This window comes from Mesocricetus auratus, unplaced genomic scaffold (genome assembly GCF_017639785.1).
Source record: "Mesocricetus auratus isolate SY011 unplaced genomic scaffold, BCM_Maur_2.0 Super-Scaffold_100004, whole genome shotgun sequence".
Lineage (NCBI taxonomy): Eukaryota > Metazoa > Chordata > Mammalia > Rodentia > Cricetidae > Mesocricetus > Mesocricetus auratus.
The window spans coordinates 35,302,548-35,322,437 of record NW_024429189.1 but is presented as its reverse complement, the minus strand read 5'-3'; the positions used below and the strand labels follow the sequence as shown (position 1 = coordinate 35,322,437).

Here is a 19,890-nt window from a genome sequence, read left to right as displayed (position 1 = left end):
GCTCCCTCCACTTCAGAGGTGTGTATGTGGGGGTCATGTGCAGCTGGGGAACCCTTCTTACCCATACATTTGGTTTCCTTTTAGGTTTTTATTGGAATCTATACAATAGAAATGATTTTGAAGATAATTGCTTTGCATCCATATGGGTATTTCCAAGTGACCTGGAACATTTTTGACAGTATAATTGTCTTTTTTGGATTAACAGAAATCCTTCTAGCTGGTATTGAAGGGATAACTGATTTTATTTTATTCCCGGTAAGTGGAATTTAAGACCTAATTTTTTAATTTTATTGTGGTGTATCTCATGTACTTGAACATAAAATGGCACTGTTGAAAACATTTTAAGAGGTAAATATTAGGATCCTTTATGAAATTCATTCCATCATGAAAATAGTATTTAATATTTCTGTGAGTATAAATGTGGGAGAAATCTATTATTAAAACCCAATATGTTATAAAGAAAAACAAAACTGAAGAGTGTTTATTTACCTTACCAGATATTAATTTTCAAACCTATAACAATAACAAGTGCCATATTTAGTGGGATTTAACAGGTATGTTAAAAACATATGCATAGATTTAGTGCATAAAATCATAAAATGTATAAGATGAATTATGAATATAAAATAAACAATTTTATTATTAATGTTGAAATTGATATAAATTTAAATGTTATATATTCAAGACTACACAATTCTGATGAAATACTGAAGCATGCAAGTGTGCATTTTCATCAACACTGACCTTTTATTGTTTTTCTTTTATTTTACATTTGTTCATTAGTTGATATTTATTAAATTGGGGAAATATGGTCCACCATTTGAGAATTTGGTGCGTATCCTTGGTAACACATTGATGGCCCTGAAAGACTTGGTGCTACTGCTGTTCTTATTCGTGTACTTCTCTGCTGTGTTTGGCATGAAGCTATTTGGTCAAAGTTACCAAGAATGTGTCTGCCACATAGACGAAGACTGCCAACTCCCCCGTTGGCACATGAGTGACTTCTTCCATGCTTACATGATCGTGTTTCGAATACTCTGTGGAGAGTGGATAGAGACATTATGGGACTGTATGATGGTCGCAGGCCAGTCTTTGTGTGTCCCTTTTTACATGATGGTCATTTTAGCTGGGAATTTTTTGGTAAGTATTACATGCCTTTATTGTTTTCTTAAAGAAAACACCTGGTGTACTGAATTGGATTGATGTAATCCAGTGATTTATGGCTCAGTTGTCTAATATATAGGTAGTTTGTGATTATCAACTTAAATTCAATTAGAGAAATTTGAGAAATGTAGTAACTGAGAAATACACACTGGGTTTATCCAAAAAGATTTTGTGTTATTAGCAGTTTTGTATTTATGTCATAGTAATATTAAGGTATGTATACGTTAATAAAATTTACTAGTGTATCCTTTCCTTATAATTGCATGTGTAATTTCCATCATATTTCTATTGACTTGAACTAGTTCATAATCTTGTTGTTTAAAGTAGCTTTAATATCTTGTGGAAATGGGTTAGACCTGCAGTCTCTGATACCATGCAGACATACAGAAGTATAATCCCCTTGTAACTCTATTCCCAAAGATTTGTTATCCATTAAGTTTTAAGAAGCACTTAAATGTAACACTGGCTGTAAAACCTACCTGCACACTGGCATTACTTAGGGATTTTTAATGCTGTACTTGTGCCTTGAATCCACACCCAGAGATTCTGATGTTATTGATAAGTGTGTAGTATTGTCCTAATCATTAGACTTATTTTTATTAACACTTGACCAAACAGTACAGCAATGATTGCAAACTAATGGGTATACAGGCTGTATTATATAAGGGATAAAGCATTCATTTTTAACTTTTATCATTGCGCTGATGTCAAACTAATTGAATAAGAAGTCTTCACTGCTTCTAAGAAAATGATATGGCATGAAAATTTTTTATGATTCATTTATTCTTTTAAATTTCATTTTATATTCCAAGCACAGTTCTCCCACACCTCCTGCTACCCCTCTTTTCCTCTCCTCCAGCCCACCCCCAGTCCACTTCTCCTCACAAGAAAGAGCTCTCATGAGGAGTCAACAAAGTCTGACACAATAGGTTGGGGCAGAGCCAAGCCCCTCTCCCGTGCATTAAGGCTGAGGATGGCATCCCACAATAGGGAATGGGCTCCAACGAGCTGGCTCATGTGCCAAGATTTCTATTGTGGTCCTACTGCCAGGGACCCCTCTGATAATTGAAGTTTCACAACTGTCTCCCACAAACGAAGGGCCTAGTTACATCCCCTAGAGTCTCTACTGCTGTCTGTCTAGAGTTCATCAGTTTCTACTAGCTTGGTTCAGCTGTCTCTGTAGATTTCTCCATCATGATCTTGATCTCTCTTGCTCATATATTTCCTCCTCCCTCTCTTCAACTGTATTCCCAGATCTATGCCTGGTTCTTGGTTGTGGATCACTATGTCTGCTTCTATCAATGGCTGGATGAAGGTTCTCTAATAGTTGGGATATTCACCAATCTCACTAGAGGAGAAGGCCAGTTCGGGTACCCTCCCCACTACTGCTAGGAGTCTTAACTGGGTTCATCCTTGTGGATTCTTGGGAATTACCCTTGAGCCAGGTTTCTCCCTAACCCCATAGTGGCTCTCTCTGTCATTGATCTTCCAATGCATCCCTCCCCCAGTAAACCATCCCATTCCCTCATATTCTTATGCCCCATCCCCTCTCCATTACCAACCCACATACCCAATTTACAGAGTAGATCTCATCTAATTTCCCTTCCCAGGGCAATCCATGTGTCTTTCATAGGATCCTCCTTGTTACATAGCTTCTCTGGAGCTGTGGATAGTAGTCTGGTTATCGTTTGCTTTGTATCTAATATCCACTTATGAGTGAATACATTCTGTGTTTGTCTTTCTGTGTCTGGATTACCTCAATCAGGATATTTCTTACTAGTTCTATCCATTTGCCTGCAAATTTCATGAAGTCACCATTTTTTTACAGCTAAGTAGCATTCCATTGTCTAAATGTACCACATTTTCCTTATCCATTGTTCTGTTGAGGGTCATCTAAGTTGTTTCCAGGTTCTGGCTATTATGAATAATGCTGCTATATACATAGTTGAGAAAGTGTCCTTGTGGTATAATTGAACTTCCTTTGGGTATATGGCCGAGTGGTATCACTGGGTCTTGTGACAGACTGATTCCCGATTTTCTAAGAAACCATAATACTGATTTCCAAAGTGGCTGTACAAGTTTATATTCACCAACAATGGAGGAGTGTTCCCCTGGCTCCACATCCTCTCCAATATAAGCTGTTCTCAGTGTTTTTTATCTTAGCCATTCTGGCAGGTTTAAGATGGTATGTCAGAGCTATTTAAAAATGTTTTACACAGAATAATACTGAACTTGATTTTTTTATGTCATGACAATCACTTATGCTTCACAAAAGACTTTTAAAAAGGAGAAACAATTATCTAAAAGTATTAAACATGATTAAAACCTCATTCTCTATAAACTAAACAGGACTTGATTATGTTTCTCAGTGATAATAAAGTCAAAATATATGATATTTTGTCTTGATAATTAATATACAATGACTTTTGAATTATTTTTCTATAATTTACCTGTATCCATTTACTATGAGACAATGTTTTACATATTGACTCTTTTTCTGTGGTTTTAAAAAAGTGTTAGATGAAGGCTCTATTATGGTAGTTGGGGTATCCACCAATCTAATTATGGGGGAAGTACAATTTGGACATCCTTTCCACTATTGCTAGAAGTCTTAGATAGATACATCCTTGTGGATTCCTAGGAATTTCCCTAGCACCACTGTCCTCTCTAACCTACTAGTGGCTCTCTCTATCAAGGTATCTCTTTCATTGCTCTCCTACTCCACCCCCAATGGCATACTCAGCCTTAATGCAGGACGGAGGGGCTTGGCCCTGCCACAACTTAATGTGCCAGACTTTGTTGACTCCCCATGGGAGGCCCTACTATGTTGAGAGGAGTGAATGGGAGATGGACTAGTGAGAGAGGCAAGGGAGAAGGAGGGAGGGGGAGAACTGTGGTTGGAATGTAAAATGAAATTAAAATAAATAAATAAATTTGGAAAAGTGTTAGATGTGGAACTCAGCCCCAAGGCTAACTCCCTGGAGCTTACCCTTTGCTTTCCAGGAACTTTGTCTGTTTTCCTGGGACTGGGTTATTACACTTGTGACAGTAGCTGTTTATAAGACTGCATTCATTCTCTCACTTTGGGAAAGCCGGGCTCCATGATGCTCCGTGATGAAACAAGTTTTGGAATAAGACAAACTAGAGTGGGCTTTAGATTTGAAATCTATAAGCCTTATCTCTTCCACATGGGATAATGAAACAATTAAATTGCATAGGGGTGCTGCAAACGTAAAATTAGTTCTGTTTGGTGAAGTGGTAAAATGCCTGATAGCAACCACAAGGCACCATGTTTAACCTCTAATGCCAAAACAACCAGGACATCATTAACAACCCACAAAACAAGAAGTCTGCACACACAGCCTGACATTGAGCACTGTGATGCATTTCTGTTTGCATGTCTTAGATCAGAATTTTGAGAGGCCTGTTTTATTGTTTAAAAGGAAGCAGTCAAGGTACATTAAGCAGCATTTCTTTTCTTTAAAGATATTTTACCTCTTTGTGGCATTGGTGAGCTCATTCAGTTCTTATAATGCTACAAGACAAGAAGTGAACACAGAAGCCAAAAACTTTCAGCTTGCCATGGACAGGATAAAGAAAGGAATAAACTGTGTGCTTCTTAAGATATTGTGCACAAAAAGAACTGTTCCTACGGAAGTGAAAGGCCAAATATGTGATACAAGTGTTAAAAAGAATATTTCTGGCCACACTCTTTCTGAAGTGAGTGACACCCAAACGTTCTTGAGGTATAAGGAAAAGAGCAGTGACACAGAGAAAACCCCGGTGACTGAATCCGAGAGCCAATCACTGATTGCTAGTCCCAGTGCCTCAGAAACAGTGCCAATTGCTTCTGGAGAATCTGATATAGAAAATCTGGATAATAAGGAGACCCGAAGCAAGTCTGAGAATGGAGACAGTAAAGAGGTAAGCAGTTCTTTTATGTTCAAAATTCAGTATGTATTTGTGATTCTGTTCAAAAATTAACTCAATGTTGACATTACAGAGGAAGATTGCACATTTGGTCCTAACTCCACTTTCCCTGACTACTGATTTCATGGTTTGATAAAGCTAGTTAAATGTCCAAGTTTTTGTTTCCTAATCAGGAAATGAAGATATTATTTCTGCTATAGGGAGAAGCAAGAAAATTATTATAGTATTACAGTGATCATACTGGAGATATTAGATGGTATAACTATGAAATTCTATAAACTGATAAGGAAGACAATTTGAGGTGGTGAAAAAACCCTTTAAGGTACCTAAATTTGTGAAGTCAATGTTTATGATTGATAGATTCATATTCCTTTAAATACCTGCATTAAAGATGTGAGAGTACCTTAGAAGAGGCCATGATTCTTATGTGCTGAGACTTAAATTCTAGACCATTTGTGTCTGCTATATATACAGTGAATTTAGATGAAAAGACTAAAGGAAAGTCAATAGTTTGAACTGTGAACATGTGATGATTTTATAAGGTCCTGACTTAAAGACTTACAGGCACATATTAGTAGGCTATATATTGTTCACTTTGCTAATAAAGTGCTTAGTGTAGCATTCTTTCCATTTGCAAACAAATTAATGAGTTAACAAAAGGTACAGTTTAGTAAAAAGCCAGCTTACAACAATAACTCTTTGGTATAGGCCTATTGCTCTGATTTCACTGGGCATCATCTCAGGTCACTCCAAGGACAAGTTAAGTGTCCTTTCCATGTCTCCATTTTGCCTGAGGTGTCTTCCTTCAGACCTCTGCTGGTTTGACACATGCTGTCTACTATAACACCTCAAATTTGTCATATGACACAAGTTCAAGATTGGTAATCAATAGACTCTCCACTTCCTTTCAGGGTATCAATATTCTTGACTTTATTTACCCTTAATTAAGCACAAGATTATGGGAATCCTTATTCATCACACATCTCTAACTTCTCTGAAGACTTGGCTTCCTGGCATATATAGATAAATTGTTATTTAGCATAGTACATATATTTGGAAGTTCCTTGGAAACTCTTGAGAATATCACTAGAATATCCTAGAGTGCAAAATACAGAGTAAAACAACTATGTAAAATAACTGTAAATACTGGAATTTCAGAATCTGTCCTTAATATTGTATGCTTATTTGTGCCTTTGGTTAAATAAATTCTCAAATATTTATTCCATTATATACCCATTTAGCTATGTATTTATCCAGGTATTTTGTCAATTATGTAGTCCAAGAATATGAAATTATATTAATCTAAAAATACAACAAATAGATCATGAAAAACACACTAATTAAAGAGATATAACATTTTTATTTGTGCACATCTATCCTTCCATTAAAATGTTTATGTACATACATAAGAATGAGCAAATGACCTATCAAATTATAAAACTTCTTTATAATATAGTGCTGTATCACAAGTTTTCATGATATTAATAACCTACAAAAATAATTACTATTATTTACATTTTGATCTATTTGCAATATAATCAAGTAAAACTGTTGAAAGGTCATACATGTAGCCTATGTACAAGTGGTTGAAATGTTCAAAAATGTGTCTGGTGTATCATTTCAACTGAGACCACACATATTATGTTTCCTTTACTCAATATCTTTCGCTAAACAAAACTGCATTGATGTAGTTTTTATTTCATCAAAACTAAATAAAATTTAAAAGAAAAGGGTTTCAGTAATAACATTATATATATGTGTGTGTGTATATATGTATATATATATATATGTAGTAATACTTCTCACCCAATTTTTATCTTTGCTCAAGCAATACCTTTTGCTGAGATGATAACCAGGCATGTAAATACTAAAGCAAAGAAAGTTTTCCATTTTATTTATTGCGCACAGTATCAACAGGAATGGCCAAACATTGTTAAGATCCTTTTCTAAAATCTACCCAAATAATCCTAAATTAATAAATTTATTTTTATTTACTTGTGTTATATTTATCTTAATTAATACATATTATGTGGTGCTATTGACTTATAGCATCCTGGTAAGTTTACTGGATGATATGTTTATGCCAATATTAAAATAAGGTAAATTGAAACATTTGTCTCGTGTCTAAAGCACATAAAACCTTGACCCAGCAGCCTTATGTTTCAGTCAAGGGAGATGGGGAACTAAGAACCCTCTTTTTCCCCAGGATCTTCCTATATGACTTGTCCATTTGCCCTCATTCTATCCTCAGCACTGTTCTCTGTGTAGTTTTCTTGTTTCACATGGTAACCGCACACCCAAAGTTGATGAGCACAAAACTATTTGGAATGAATTTAGCAGTTACATTGTCCATGTAATATCAGCATGACTTATTGTGGTGTTGTCTGTCTAATTAAAACTTCATCAATGTGGCTCTTGTGAAAGTCCTAAAATTCAAAATATAACTATTTTTAAACTATAATTAAAGAGCTTTTTAGCTAATATTTGATTGTTTCTAATGTTATTTTCACTTAAGTATTTGAAAAAAATTTTTATTCACAAAGTGAACTTCGATATCAGCCCTCCCTCAAATCCTTGAAGTCTTTCAACTTTGATAGCATTCTTTCTGTATATCATATTTTTTTCTGAAAATGAAATAAAACTACAATAATCAAGTTAGGCTTTGGCTGTAACTTTTTGGGTGGGATAATTTTTTTCTAGAAAATGAAGCAATCTAGTTCATCTGAATGCAGCACGGTTGACATTGTTATCTCTGAAGAAGAAGAAATAGTCTATGAACATGAAAAGCCAAAGCTTCATAAGAATGGCAAGTAGAAGCTTCTTTGGTAATTTCTTTCAAAGTTGGATTATACTTATGTAAATCTAAATAATGATACAATATTTTTACATTTAACCTTAATTGATAAAGGTTGCATACATATTGAAGTGTGTACTCATTCACCCACCTATACCTTAAGACATCAATAAATGTAAAGAAAAAAGTCATCTGTGGAAAAAGAGATTCTGTTTGGTACAATTTAATGTGGCGCTTATGAAATTGTCTCTGACATCAACAGTTTCATATCACCTCTCTATCTACTATCTGTTTTCTCTTCTCCTCTCTGTCTCCTAATCTAAATAATGACAAACCTCTTAGGATGCTTAAAAAGATTAGTGTATGCATTTGTGTGTGCAAGTGTAAAAGATAATCTTTTCCAAACAATAGCAACACTTAATTATGTCAACCCCATCATTATTCTAGCTCACTGATTCTGCCTATAGATATAATGACTGACATAGTTGAGAGAGAAAGGAACTCTGAGCACTTATGTGTTAGTGAAATAATATTAATACTGTTTATTCAAATACAGTATATATAACATTAAGAATATATCTAATGTTCATATTTAATTACATACTGTAGTTATAAAAGTGCATCATACTAAAACATGAAAACAGCAATTATAGCTGAATTGACACTAGAATATGTAGATTACATAAAATATTTTCATAAATCACACATATTTTAAAACAAAGTAAAATAACTTTAGATGAAACATCTATAAATTTCATAGGAAAATAAAGCAAATGATATGTTTAGATGTTTTACATAGACATTGGTAGATCTACAATGCACAATCACAGTAAATTCTTCAGCACATGAGATACATAATTTATACTTCTCAGTGATTTTTAATTCAAATGTGTTTCCTACCAAGATTAATAAATTACTACAGATTTGGACTTTTGAAATCAATGAAAAGTCATTAAAGTCAAAATTGCCAAAAATTCTCAATTAACAGCTTTAAATTAATAATGTATTTTGGCTGAAAAAATGGCTCAGAGCATAAAATGTGTGATTTACAATCCATGACAACCAGAATTTATATCCCAAGAATCCACATAAAAGTCAAGCCTGGCAGCCCATACCCATAATTCTAGTGTTGGGGAAGCACGTAGCAATGGATCTAGGGACCCAGTCCATCTAGTTGAAATGGCAAGTGCTAGGTCCAGTGAGTGACCCTGTCTCCAAACACAGACGCAGAGGCAAATGAGGGAAACATCTCAGCATCAACCTCACACACACATAGGCAAATGTCCTTCCCCAAACATACACATGAATATTTCAGCAACTTAAATTCAAGGTCATTAATCTTTTAAGACAAAGGTGTAAGTATATCCCATCTTTAGAAAGAAAGAAAAAAGCAAAAATCTGACACTAAAAAACTAAAATAATTTTTTAAGTTTACATTCCACTCACATACATATATTCACACATCTCCAATGATCATCCCCTTGTCAAGCCACAGGTTTGCTTATGTTAACTCTCTCTGACAAGAAGAGAGGATTCCTGCAGCTACATGTACTCAACAAATGAGGTACTTGGCGTCCCTGACTACCTCTTGAAATTGTATCACTCAAGTTTCCCATTTGCATGCTGCCTAATAATCAGTTTCAAAGAAATTTAGTTGACAATAATACACCTGTTAATATAAGTGTTTTAAGTCATTAGACTGAGTGTTCAAAATGTAGTTTACAAGCTGTCAAATGTGTGCCCATTTGGGGTAGGATGGGGGAACTGATGTCATTTGAATTAGTTCTCTTCTCCATAGGATAGAAGGACATTCTAATGTACCTGCATTCTGGGTTATTTCTTCCTCTTCCAAACTCACAATTTCAGTTCTACTTTGCTCCTCACTGATGACAGAACACTGAGCAGTGGAAAGCAGTCAAATGTGTGAAAACCATGGGGCCATCTATATCTGATTCAGTAAATAAGCCACCGATAAAGCATCTGAAGTTTGAGATGTTTATCCACTGTGGCTTTTCTAGAAGTTTACCTCTAACAGTTTCCTTCTTGGTAGGTTATGAAAGAAAATCTTCATCTGCTCAAGTCAGTAGAGAATCTAGGAATGGAAATATTTGGAAGAACATGAGGAAAACTTGCTGCAAGATAGTAGAAAACAACTGGTTCAAGTGTTTCATTGGCATAGTTACCCTGCTCAGCACAGGAGCACTGGTGAGCACGCAGCTGCAGTAAATGTCATGTGAAAATACTCTATAAGACCTTTCAACTCTGGACCATCACAATGCCAGATGACTTTGCCCAGAATGCGTAATATAGCTCCAGAACTCATGTTCTGCAATTTGTTAGCATTAGAAACTGTTTCACACATTATTAGAAACAATGTGTACAGATGATTCATTATTAAGTTTAATATCAGTACTGTTTCATGATATGTGAATTTTAAATCACTGGTGTATCTATGGTAAATTTTATATTTATAATGCATACAAATACTTAGCATTGATGTTAAGCTTAAGTTCAAAAATTAAGTAAACAATAATTTCAAAATTACACACTGTCATGGGAAAAGGAAGTGAAAATAGATATACTGATTTCAATATTTTATGCATTAATAAATCAAAAATATTCAACACCCCAAATTTGCATATTGTATTCTCCTGAAGTTACTGTAAAGGCCACTGGGAACTGGTGTCTGGGAAGAAACAAATGAACAATTCCAGGTGTCTGTGAGTTGATTGATACCAAAGTCTAGAATTGTGTTCTCACTCTGCACAGAAACATTCTTCATGGATAACCATTCATTTGTGGATTCCCTGTTAACTTTGTACATTTTGATCTTCATCAAAATTAATTCTAATAGGATGTGCATAATTGTTTTATCGCCATTCTTTTTGTTGTGTAGCATATTATTTTGCCATGATGATATGAATCAGTCATTTCTGCTTACCTGTTAAGTACTTTAAAAATAATTTCTTGGTACAGCATTCCAAAATTGATCAGAGGACATCTTAGTCTGAATTTTAGTAAACCCTGCTATGACTCCTAACACTCTATTCAATCCATGAACAAATACCTGCAAAACCCCTTATCTTTTAGCATGGAACTTGAAAGCTCAGACATCCCCAAGTAGGATGACCGCATGCTCCTTTTTTTGACTCAAATGGACAGGCAACAAAGAATGTAGCTAAACAGTTTCACAGGACTTCAGTTTTTCCAGGTCCATCTGAAAAGAAATAAGTCAACTGGGTCACCTTATAAATAAGTTGAACCAGTATTCTGAAACATGGAACTTTGCCCTTGGGTCTGAAGTGGTCCAGTGAATATTGCTTTCTCTCTTAGTAGTAGGGAGTGCATACCCATGAGCAACTAGTGATCTTTCCATTCCTTGTTTATTTAAGAGGCCCAGTTCACAGGACATCATACTTTTAACAGGTTAAGTTGGTGTATATTTCTATGTCACTGAAAAGTGACTCCACAGCAGTGTGTCTATCCTTTTACCCAAGCTTGTGCTCTGATTCCTCGATCCTATTTCCATTTGAATAATGGCTTCTAATTGTGTCCATATTTTAAGACCCAGAATATGTCTATCCTCATTTAGATGTCCATATTTTAAGACCCAGAATATGTCTATCCTCTTTTAGATGACTGAAGATATGACTAAATCCAGGATCGTGAGCAAAGTAGATGATCTTAGATTCTCCACATGAATCAGAAGTAGTCACAGTGGTCCTTATGAAAGATATATTATTCTTATAAAAGAACAGGAGTGTTATTAAAATGAAAATAAAAGTAGAAATTGAAATGGATGCCTTCAAGATGAAGGAAGAGGTCACAAGACCAAAGAAAACGGGAAATCACTCTCCAGATACTGATTTTCATACAATGAAACTAATTCCGTGTTACATTTCAAGAACTGCAAGAACACAAATTTACTGCTTCTCAGACACCAATTTGCAGTGATTATTATAGCAACTATGAAAATGCGATGAACACCCCCCTCAGAACAGATTCCCAATCTGATGCTCTCCGTTCCTCTGTATTTTGCAATATCTGACACATGATCCATGCTGTCAGAATGAAGTCTGTTCTCTTCCGTAAGAATATCAGTAATCCTCTAGCCACTCAATATAAAGATGCTTGACTCTACTTCTGGAAGCTAGGAAGGCAGATGAAAGTAGATCTTTTATAGAACTATTTTTCAAAATACTTACTGAAAAATTTGTCATGGTCTTCAAATGAGACCAGATTTGCTGGTTATTACAAGGATACTCTGGAGTCAAAAGATGCCCCAGAATCTTACCTTGAGTGGAAAATGGTTGTCTTTTATATCTACATGTCTTTAATATATGAGTTTTGGGTGATAATTGTAGAATCAACTTCACTCTTCAACATGTACTTGAAAAGTAGGTGCATGTAGTATGATTGGCTCCATCTGTTATGTCCTTGCTGATGGAACACAGGTGGATTTTTGTTTTTGACCTTATCAAACAGAGCATGCCTGTCTTTAGTGATCTTAGAAGCAAGGGTCAGTCTTGGTTAGTACTTAAATGAGATACATTTTCTCTGTTGGGGTACCAGGTAAAAATTGACATGTAAATTGGGCATTGGTTGTGCATGCCTTTAATTCCAGCAGTCAGGAGGCAGCTGCAGGGAGAACTCTGTGTTTGATGCCAGCCTGGTCTACAGAGTGAGTTCGAAGACAGCCAGGACTACACAGAGAAACCTAATATTGAACCCCCCCAAAAAAATTGATATGTAAAATCGTCCTGATACAGCTCATTTTTCTGGATACTTTAGTTCCATTTTTGAAAGTATGTTTTCACAACCTACTGTAACCTACAGATAGAGATTTGTGAAATTCATGCATTTTTCATTATTAAGTATCTTCAGTTTTATGTCTCAATGGATATAAAATTGAATTTAATTCCATATAATCAGAGTTCCTAGAATTTGTGTATGTTAACATTTAAAAATTTTAATTATAGGCTCTGGAAGACATATATATTGATCAGCGAAAAACCGTTAAAATCTTGCTGGAATATGCAGACATGATCTTTGCTTACATCTTTATTTTGGAGATGCTTCTCAAGTGGGTGGCTTATGGCTTTAAAGCCTATTTCTCTAATGGCTGCTACAAGCTGGACTTCATGGTCATCATCGTACGTATTTAAAAGAACATGTTTAAGCACTACTGTCTTTTTTCACTGTCTCCCATCACCCTCTTATTCCTCCCTTCTCCCTCCATACAGCCTTAACAATTTTCTATATCTGTAATGCTTAATGTCTATTCATGTCCTGTCAAAATTACAATTCTAGATGATTTTAACAATTCACCTTTGAAATTGCTGATAAGAGACCAGTTTTGTTGAACAATATCTTGAAAATATCACTAAAAATCTTGAAATTCTACTGAACTGATTTTTAAATAATATATCCACACTTTGACTTTTTTTTGTCATCTTCACCATGCTTGAAGGTGTCAGCGTATCTCATTTGAACCATGGAGTATATTCTCTGCTGACATTCCTGCTTTGGCAGAGGTGTAGCTTCTGCTGCTTTTCTGCTCAGAAATCAAAGTGAAAAGTATAAGGTGGATGTTGGCTAATGTACTTCTCTTTGTGGAATCTATAAAAAAAAAGTCTGTCCTCCTCAGAGCAGAAAGTTCTCCAAGACCCTACATGATGTGATGAGATCACCCACTACTCTATCCCATCCACTCCCTAAACTCTATCTTCTCGTCCACCCCAATTCTCTCCAGCCCTTTCAGTGGGTGACCTACCAGTACTGGTTTTTGAAACGCTTCAAATTAGCAATGTGATTTCCATCCTATTGCCTCGGTGCTCAGTCCTCCATGTGGGATTTTACAAGTGCTTTTGTTATAGCTGAGATGAAGTCTGTGAAGTTCTGTCATCCTTTGCTACCTAATTACAACTACAACCACCCCAGTATTTGTTTTCTTTCTCGCTTTTCACCTCCAAAGCACTTATAAATATTACATATTTTATTGACTTATTTGTTTGGGGGTATGTTTTTTGTTTTTGTTCTTTTTTAATCTGCCTTCTCACACTAAAAGAGAAGTGTTATTAGGGCAAATTTTTTAGGAATATTATTCTCTCTTCCTTCCTTTATCACACATTCCTTCTTGGCATACCATGTAGCTAATAACGTTTGCCCAATGAATAGATAGATGTCTATATTGTGAACATCCATGGAGGATCTTCTGCTTATAATTAATGACTTGTATAATAGGTCACCTCTGCCATCCAAGTCACTTCCTACCGTTAGACTTCTACTCCATAAAACAGCACAAAAGGACACTCCACCTCTACTCAGTGCTTTTTGTGTCTACATCCCTGTATGCGTTTATAGAGAACCCTATTGACACCATCTTTATAGTAAAGAATTAAGAACAAAGATGACGTGGTATTTTTCTGTGTTGACTTGAAAATATAAGAAGCCTATAGATATGATAAAAATTTAACGATAGCTATATTGACTTGTTTAATTCTAAGTAGTATATATTAAGACCCGATGATTTTATGAATATAAAATTACAAATCATGCAACTTTGTAACTATAATTTTACAATCTGTGCTTCTGCTTAATTAATATTAAGCTTCTGGTTCTTTAATATGTCGTTTTAATCACAATAATCCAGAGGTGAATATGTGAGTATATTTTATATCTTGTCTTAATGAATATATTTTCAATGTTGTATTGCAAATGATCATATTTCAAACTTAAAAACAATGTAATTATTAATCTTGATCACATAGAATATCAAATTTCTAAATATTTTTATAAATAATATATTCATTTCTGTAAATTATCGCTTTTTACCTTTTTAACAAAAGATTTTACAAAAATGATGTTCTGACAGTTTGTATTATTAAGACATGAAATGTGTATTTAAGTGTTTTAAAGGTAGACTGGTAGGTTTCAATGTGTGTCTTTTATTATAAGCACAAAGTTTATTATTACATTAACTCTTTTTTCACATATGTGCAGGTGTTTTGTCTTACCTTAATAGGCAAAACTCGAGAAGATCTGAACCCACTCACTTCCATCAAATTCCTTCGAGCACTCAGGGTTCTCTCTCAGTTTGAGAGAATGAAGGTATGACAGAAGGGTTAAAACTCAACTGTGAGAGTTCATTTGGGGCTGCTACATTTCCATGAATTAACAGCTTAATTGTTGCTTTTAATGGTTCTTTCAAAACAGACAAATAGTTTCTCCCAGTGTATACAAATAGAGAAGCTATATTAATGATACTTTTACAGATTTTAGTAATTGCACATAAGATATGCAAACTAACAAAATAAGTAAAGACAAGCTAAAAGTTGGCAGTTAACAAATCAGTTTCATAAATCATATATTTATAACCAATATATATGTATCTATATATACATATATATATGCATGTATGTGTGTATATATATACATACATACATATCAGGAAATGCAACTTCAGTTCATTATTCTAGTATTTCAATTCATTCTTTATGATTTTATAAATTATTTTCATCATATTCATCCTCAACTGTTCCTTTTAACTTCTAGATCCACCTCTATCTCCTTATATCTCCCACCAATATCATGTCTTCTTCTTGTATTTTATTTAATAAGTCACTTACTCTAATTTGTGCTGGCAATATACTTCTGGGTGTGATAAATTCACTGGAGTATAGCTGACCCACCAGGAGCCACACCCTTAAAGAAATCTGACACCTGCTCACCAGACACCATCACTGTCTTTAGTTCTTCAGTTAGGAATAAGGGTTCAGAAACCTCTTGAACTTCCTTCCACTGCATGCTGGAATGCTGACTAGTTTAATCTGTGGAGGCAACCATAGCTGCTGTTAGTTCATGAGTACAAAGTTCTTGCCATGTCTAAAACACAGTTTGGCCCTGGTCATTCCTCACCTATGGCTTTTAGTATTCCTCTGCCCCTTGTTCTGCCATGGTTCCTGAACCTTGAGGAGAAAGAACGATTTAAAATTTCTCTTCAAGTTCACCTGTTGTTTCTGCATTAACATCCAATGTAGGAAGAGACTTTTCTGACAATGTCTAAGAATTGGAGTAATCTCCAGGTAGAGAAACACATATTTTTTAAAGATAGTTTGATACTATGTCCATCTAGAAGAAAATAGTACTGGATTTACACCTAAGACCTTTCAGTGCCCAACCATGGGTTCTTGGACAATTTTGCAATGCTAAACACCTGTTTCTTCCCGAGGAGGACAATTTATATTAAAGCAGACATCAATTAATCATACCTATGACATTCACAGCTATGGCACCTTGGCCATATCTTGTCTCACCAGTCACTACTGCAGTTCACCACAATCACTCATGGGAATATTTTTCAAGACTTTCCTCCCCAAGTAGTCCGCATAGCACCTTCTGCTCTATGAAAGCTAGTATGGAGGCAGCTTCAGTACCAACTTTATTTCTCTCGATTCTGTGACCAGTGTGTGTAGTTTCTTCAGAAATAGGATCTCCTCATTGAATCCTTGGAAAAGACAATACTAGGGCCTCAGAGTCCAACCACTCAAGAGTAAGTATTCCACACCTGCCCTGGACTTTTAATTAGCATCTCATGGCTTCTGAAATAAACATAATCCTCTATGCACAGTATCTGCAATTAAATTTTAATATGAATACATATGTATGAGTATGTGTATTAATATGAATACATATGTAGTTTATAACCTAGTAGTGGGTCTCCATAGGAATTCAGAAACATCCTATGTGTTCATTGTGCCTCCCTTACCTCCTATCTCTCTCCCACCTCACTTAAACCTCATGCCTTATTATTCCTGTTTTGTCATCCTATCATCTATGTTCTAGTCCTCCCATTCCCTTAATATCTTTCTCCTCTTTTGCCATCATTAATTAAACACATTAGTTAAACACATTAATACAAAAATTCAAAGCTAAGATCACATATAAGTATTAGGCAATATTCAATGCTGGTAGTTCTGGAGTTATAATAAGATGATTGAAGACATACTTTAAGTTAAAACGTTAGTCAAAGAACATGCATCTATAGCATATAGGCAAAACATGTATGGAAAATATATAAACATAATAATGGTTAAGAAAGACAAATCATGTTTAGTCTAATATTTGAACTAATCAGTTCTGTTGCCTGTCAATGATGTACCAATTTTTAAGTATATGGTCTTTTAGTATATTTTTATTAAAACTGAATAACTGTTTGGATAATTCTAGTACTTGCAAATGAATTATTCAAGCTCTGGATATACAATTTATTTGATTCAATATGATACTATATATACTATGATACTTTCAATGTGATCAGTAATTAAAATGGGTTTTCCTTCTTTATCTAAAATGTTCATTTTATCATATCTCAGGTGGTTCTGATAGCTTTGAAAAAAACAACGTTACCCACGTTGAGTGTGTTTCTCATCTGCCTAATGACCTGGCTACTTTTCAGTATTATGGGAGTACACTTGTTTGCTGGCAAGTTCTATGAATGCATTGACCCAACAAGTGGAGAGAGATTCTCTGTATTTGAAGTTATGAATAAGAGTCAGTGTGAAAACCTGATATTTAATGAATCATTGCCATGGGAAAATGCAAAACTGAACTTTGATAATGTTGGAAATGGTTTTCTTTCTTTGTTCCAAGTGGTGAGTATACTTTTTGAACTATTTGAAATCAAATTTATTTTCAAGCTAGAGTTCAAACTTGCGTTTTGAACAAAATATGGGTAAAGAGTAGATTCCATTATAAAATAGCTGAGCAATTAGTAAATTGATAGACAACAATTATGAGATACATGCAGTTTTCACCTTTTTGGAAGATCCAATAAAACCGTCTCTGTTCTTGTAGCAGAAAGCAAGTGGGAATGACAGTAAGACAAAGAGAAGGAATGGCAAGACTTGACAATGTCCAGCATTGTTCATTTGGTACCAGGGTCACAAACCTTCAGTCTTATCTTGGATTGCTACTGTCTTTATACTAATTAACGTGCTGAGGCATGGGTACTTATATCCAACAAATGTGAAGTGTCCACTATTCACAAGTCACAAGATTAAGGCCATAAGCAAAACTTGGATGCTTAGTAGCATGTATTTAAAATTTAATATTAGTTCCCTTGTCTCTCTTGTTCAACTGAAACAATATTAAATAGTTTATTAATATTAAATAAATTATATAAAATCCGACAATGGACATGTTAAATGTCTTAGTTATACAGTGTCTGAAAGTACAGCATATCTCAGCTTATAGTAATTTTCATCATTTTTTATTTTAAAACAATCTTTTCTCATTTTACATACCATTCAAAGTTCTTTTTATATACCATGAAAATTTTTCTATGAAATTCATATATATTTATCTTACTTTCAACAGGCAACATTTAATGGATGGCTCAGTATTATGAATTCAGCAATTGATTCTGTTGATGTAAGTATCTGACATTCTCAATGTCATTATCAAGATAGTAAACTAAGCACAAACCACAACAGTTATTTTTAAACATTAAATGTATCTCAGATTAGGGATTTCATAGGCACTGAATATCCTTCCAATAACATATATAACAATTGAGGCTAATCTATTTCTCTTGAAGAATTACCATCTTTTTTTTACACAGTAACTAGACAAAATTAACACATTTAAAAACCCAAATGAACAAAGCCATGATACCCTTGCACCAAGATGCCAGGAAAGTATTTATTTACTGAGTTGGGTTTTCTTATCATCAGTTGTGTTATGAGTCTCATGCTTTAGAAAGTTAGTACCCATGTTTTACTAATTTTTTCAATTCAATTTTAGGTAAATATGCAGCCTAATTATGAACAAAACCTCTACATGTACATTTATTTTATCATCTTTGTTATCTTTGGATTATTTCTCCCTCTGAGTATGCTGATTGGTGTCATTGTTAGTAATTTCAACAATCAGAAAATTAAGATAAGTATAAATATTCTTTATACATGCTTAAAGTTAAAAACTTTACAAAATAGTTCAAGAGTTGTTTATTGTGTAAATGTCATCTTTACATGCTACAAATATAATACAATATTAATGTTCTTGTATATTATAAACATTAGAAAATGCCAAATCTATTGTATCTGCAATATTCAAAATATACTCAGACAAGAGTTAAAGTTGTGAAGTTTCTGCATTTATGTATACATGTTTATAAATAATAGTCTAATGAAAATCACATATATGACCTTAATGTGTCTATACACAAATAAATGCATGTGTACAGAAAAAAGTACTATTTTGGAAATACAATCTATTTTTGGTGTAAGTAGATGATAATCTTCAAGACCTTGTTAATGTCAGATTGGAGTCACTTTGCAGTTAAGTACAGGACACATGGTGATTAAATGTATGTAGATTTCATATTACACAGACAATAAAAATTTTCCAAAAATACATAAATTGTTGAGCTCCAACTGACCAAACTGGTCCCAATTTCAAGATAATTCTGTCTCCACTTACAGTCGTCCTCAACTCAGTCCAAACAACTTTGACTCATAACTTACCAAGTAGGATAGTCTAGCTGTAGTGTATTCCAGGAATCTGTCTGTTTCTGTCCTGAAGCCTTGAGACACCTGCATGAGGACCTGAGTTTTCAGAGTGATCAGGTCCATTTGCTTATAAGCCAAGCACCTTGCCACCAGGCATTTCCTTAGCACCAGAAGAGTTCTGTATATCAATGTGTTCTAAGCGTCCAGAGTCATAACCAGCATGGATACAGTCTATGTTGGAGACTTCTTTTTTAAATAGATAAAACTGGAGGTCATGAACCCAAGGCATGTGCATGTTTAATATGTGGGTCTGCTACTCACAGAGAGAAGAAATTTCAGTGGAAATGTATGCTTTGATTTGATGCTACAGCATCAAATATTATTTGACTGTCCTCCCAGTGGGCTCACATACTAGGGTCTGTTTCTGGGCTTCATAATGGTGATACATGTCAGTTCTAGTAATAAGATTCTGACTCAGAGCATAAATAATTA

The 19,890-nt window shown here is 34.5% G+C and overlaps 1 protein-coding gene across 1 annotated transcript in view; it reads left to right on the top strand.

Moving 5' to 3' along the window:
• The window catches only part of Scn7a (sodium voltage-gated channel alpha subunit 7), an 80,344-nt gene that overhangs the window by 53,033 nt on the left and 7,421 nt on the right, over positions 1-19,890 (top strand). The window contains exons 13-22 of the mRNA XM_040745493.1: positions 85-255; positions 784-1,140; positions 4,651-5,088; positions 7,795-7,900; positions 9,939-10,093; positions 12,868-13,041; positions 14,891-14,998; positions 17,263-17,541; positions 18,266-18,319; positions 18,692-18,829. Of these exons, the coding sequence (XP_040601427.1) occupies positions 85-255; positions 784-1,140; positions 4,651-5,088; positions 7,795-7,900; positions 9,939-10,093; positions 12,868-13,041; positions 14,891-14,998; positions 17,263-17,541; positions 18,266-18,319; positions 18,692-18,829 (1,980 nt within the window). The remainder of the gene's footprint in view (positions 1-84; positions 256-783; positions 1,141-4,650; positions 5,089-7,794; positions 7,901-9,938; positions 10,094-12,867; positions 13,042-14,890; positions 14,999-17,262; positions 17,542-18,265; positions 18,320-18,691; positions 18,830-19,890) is intronic.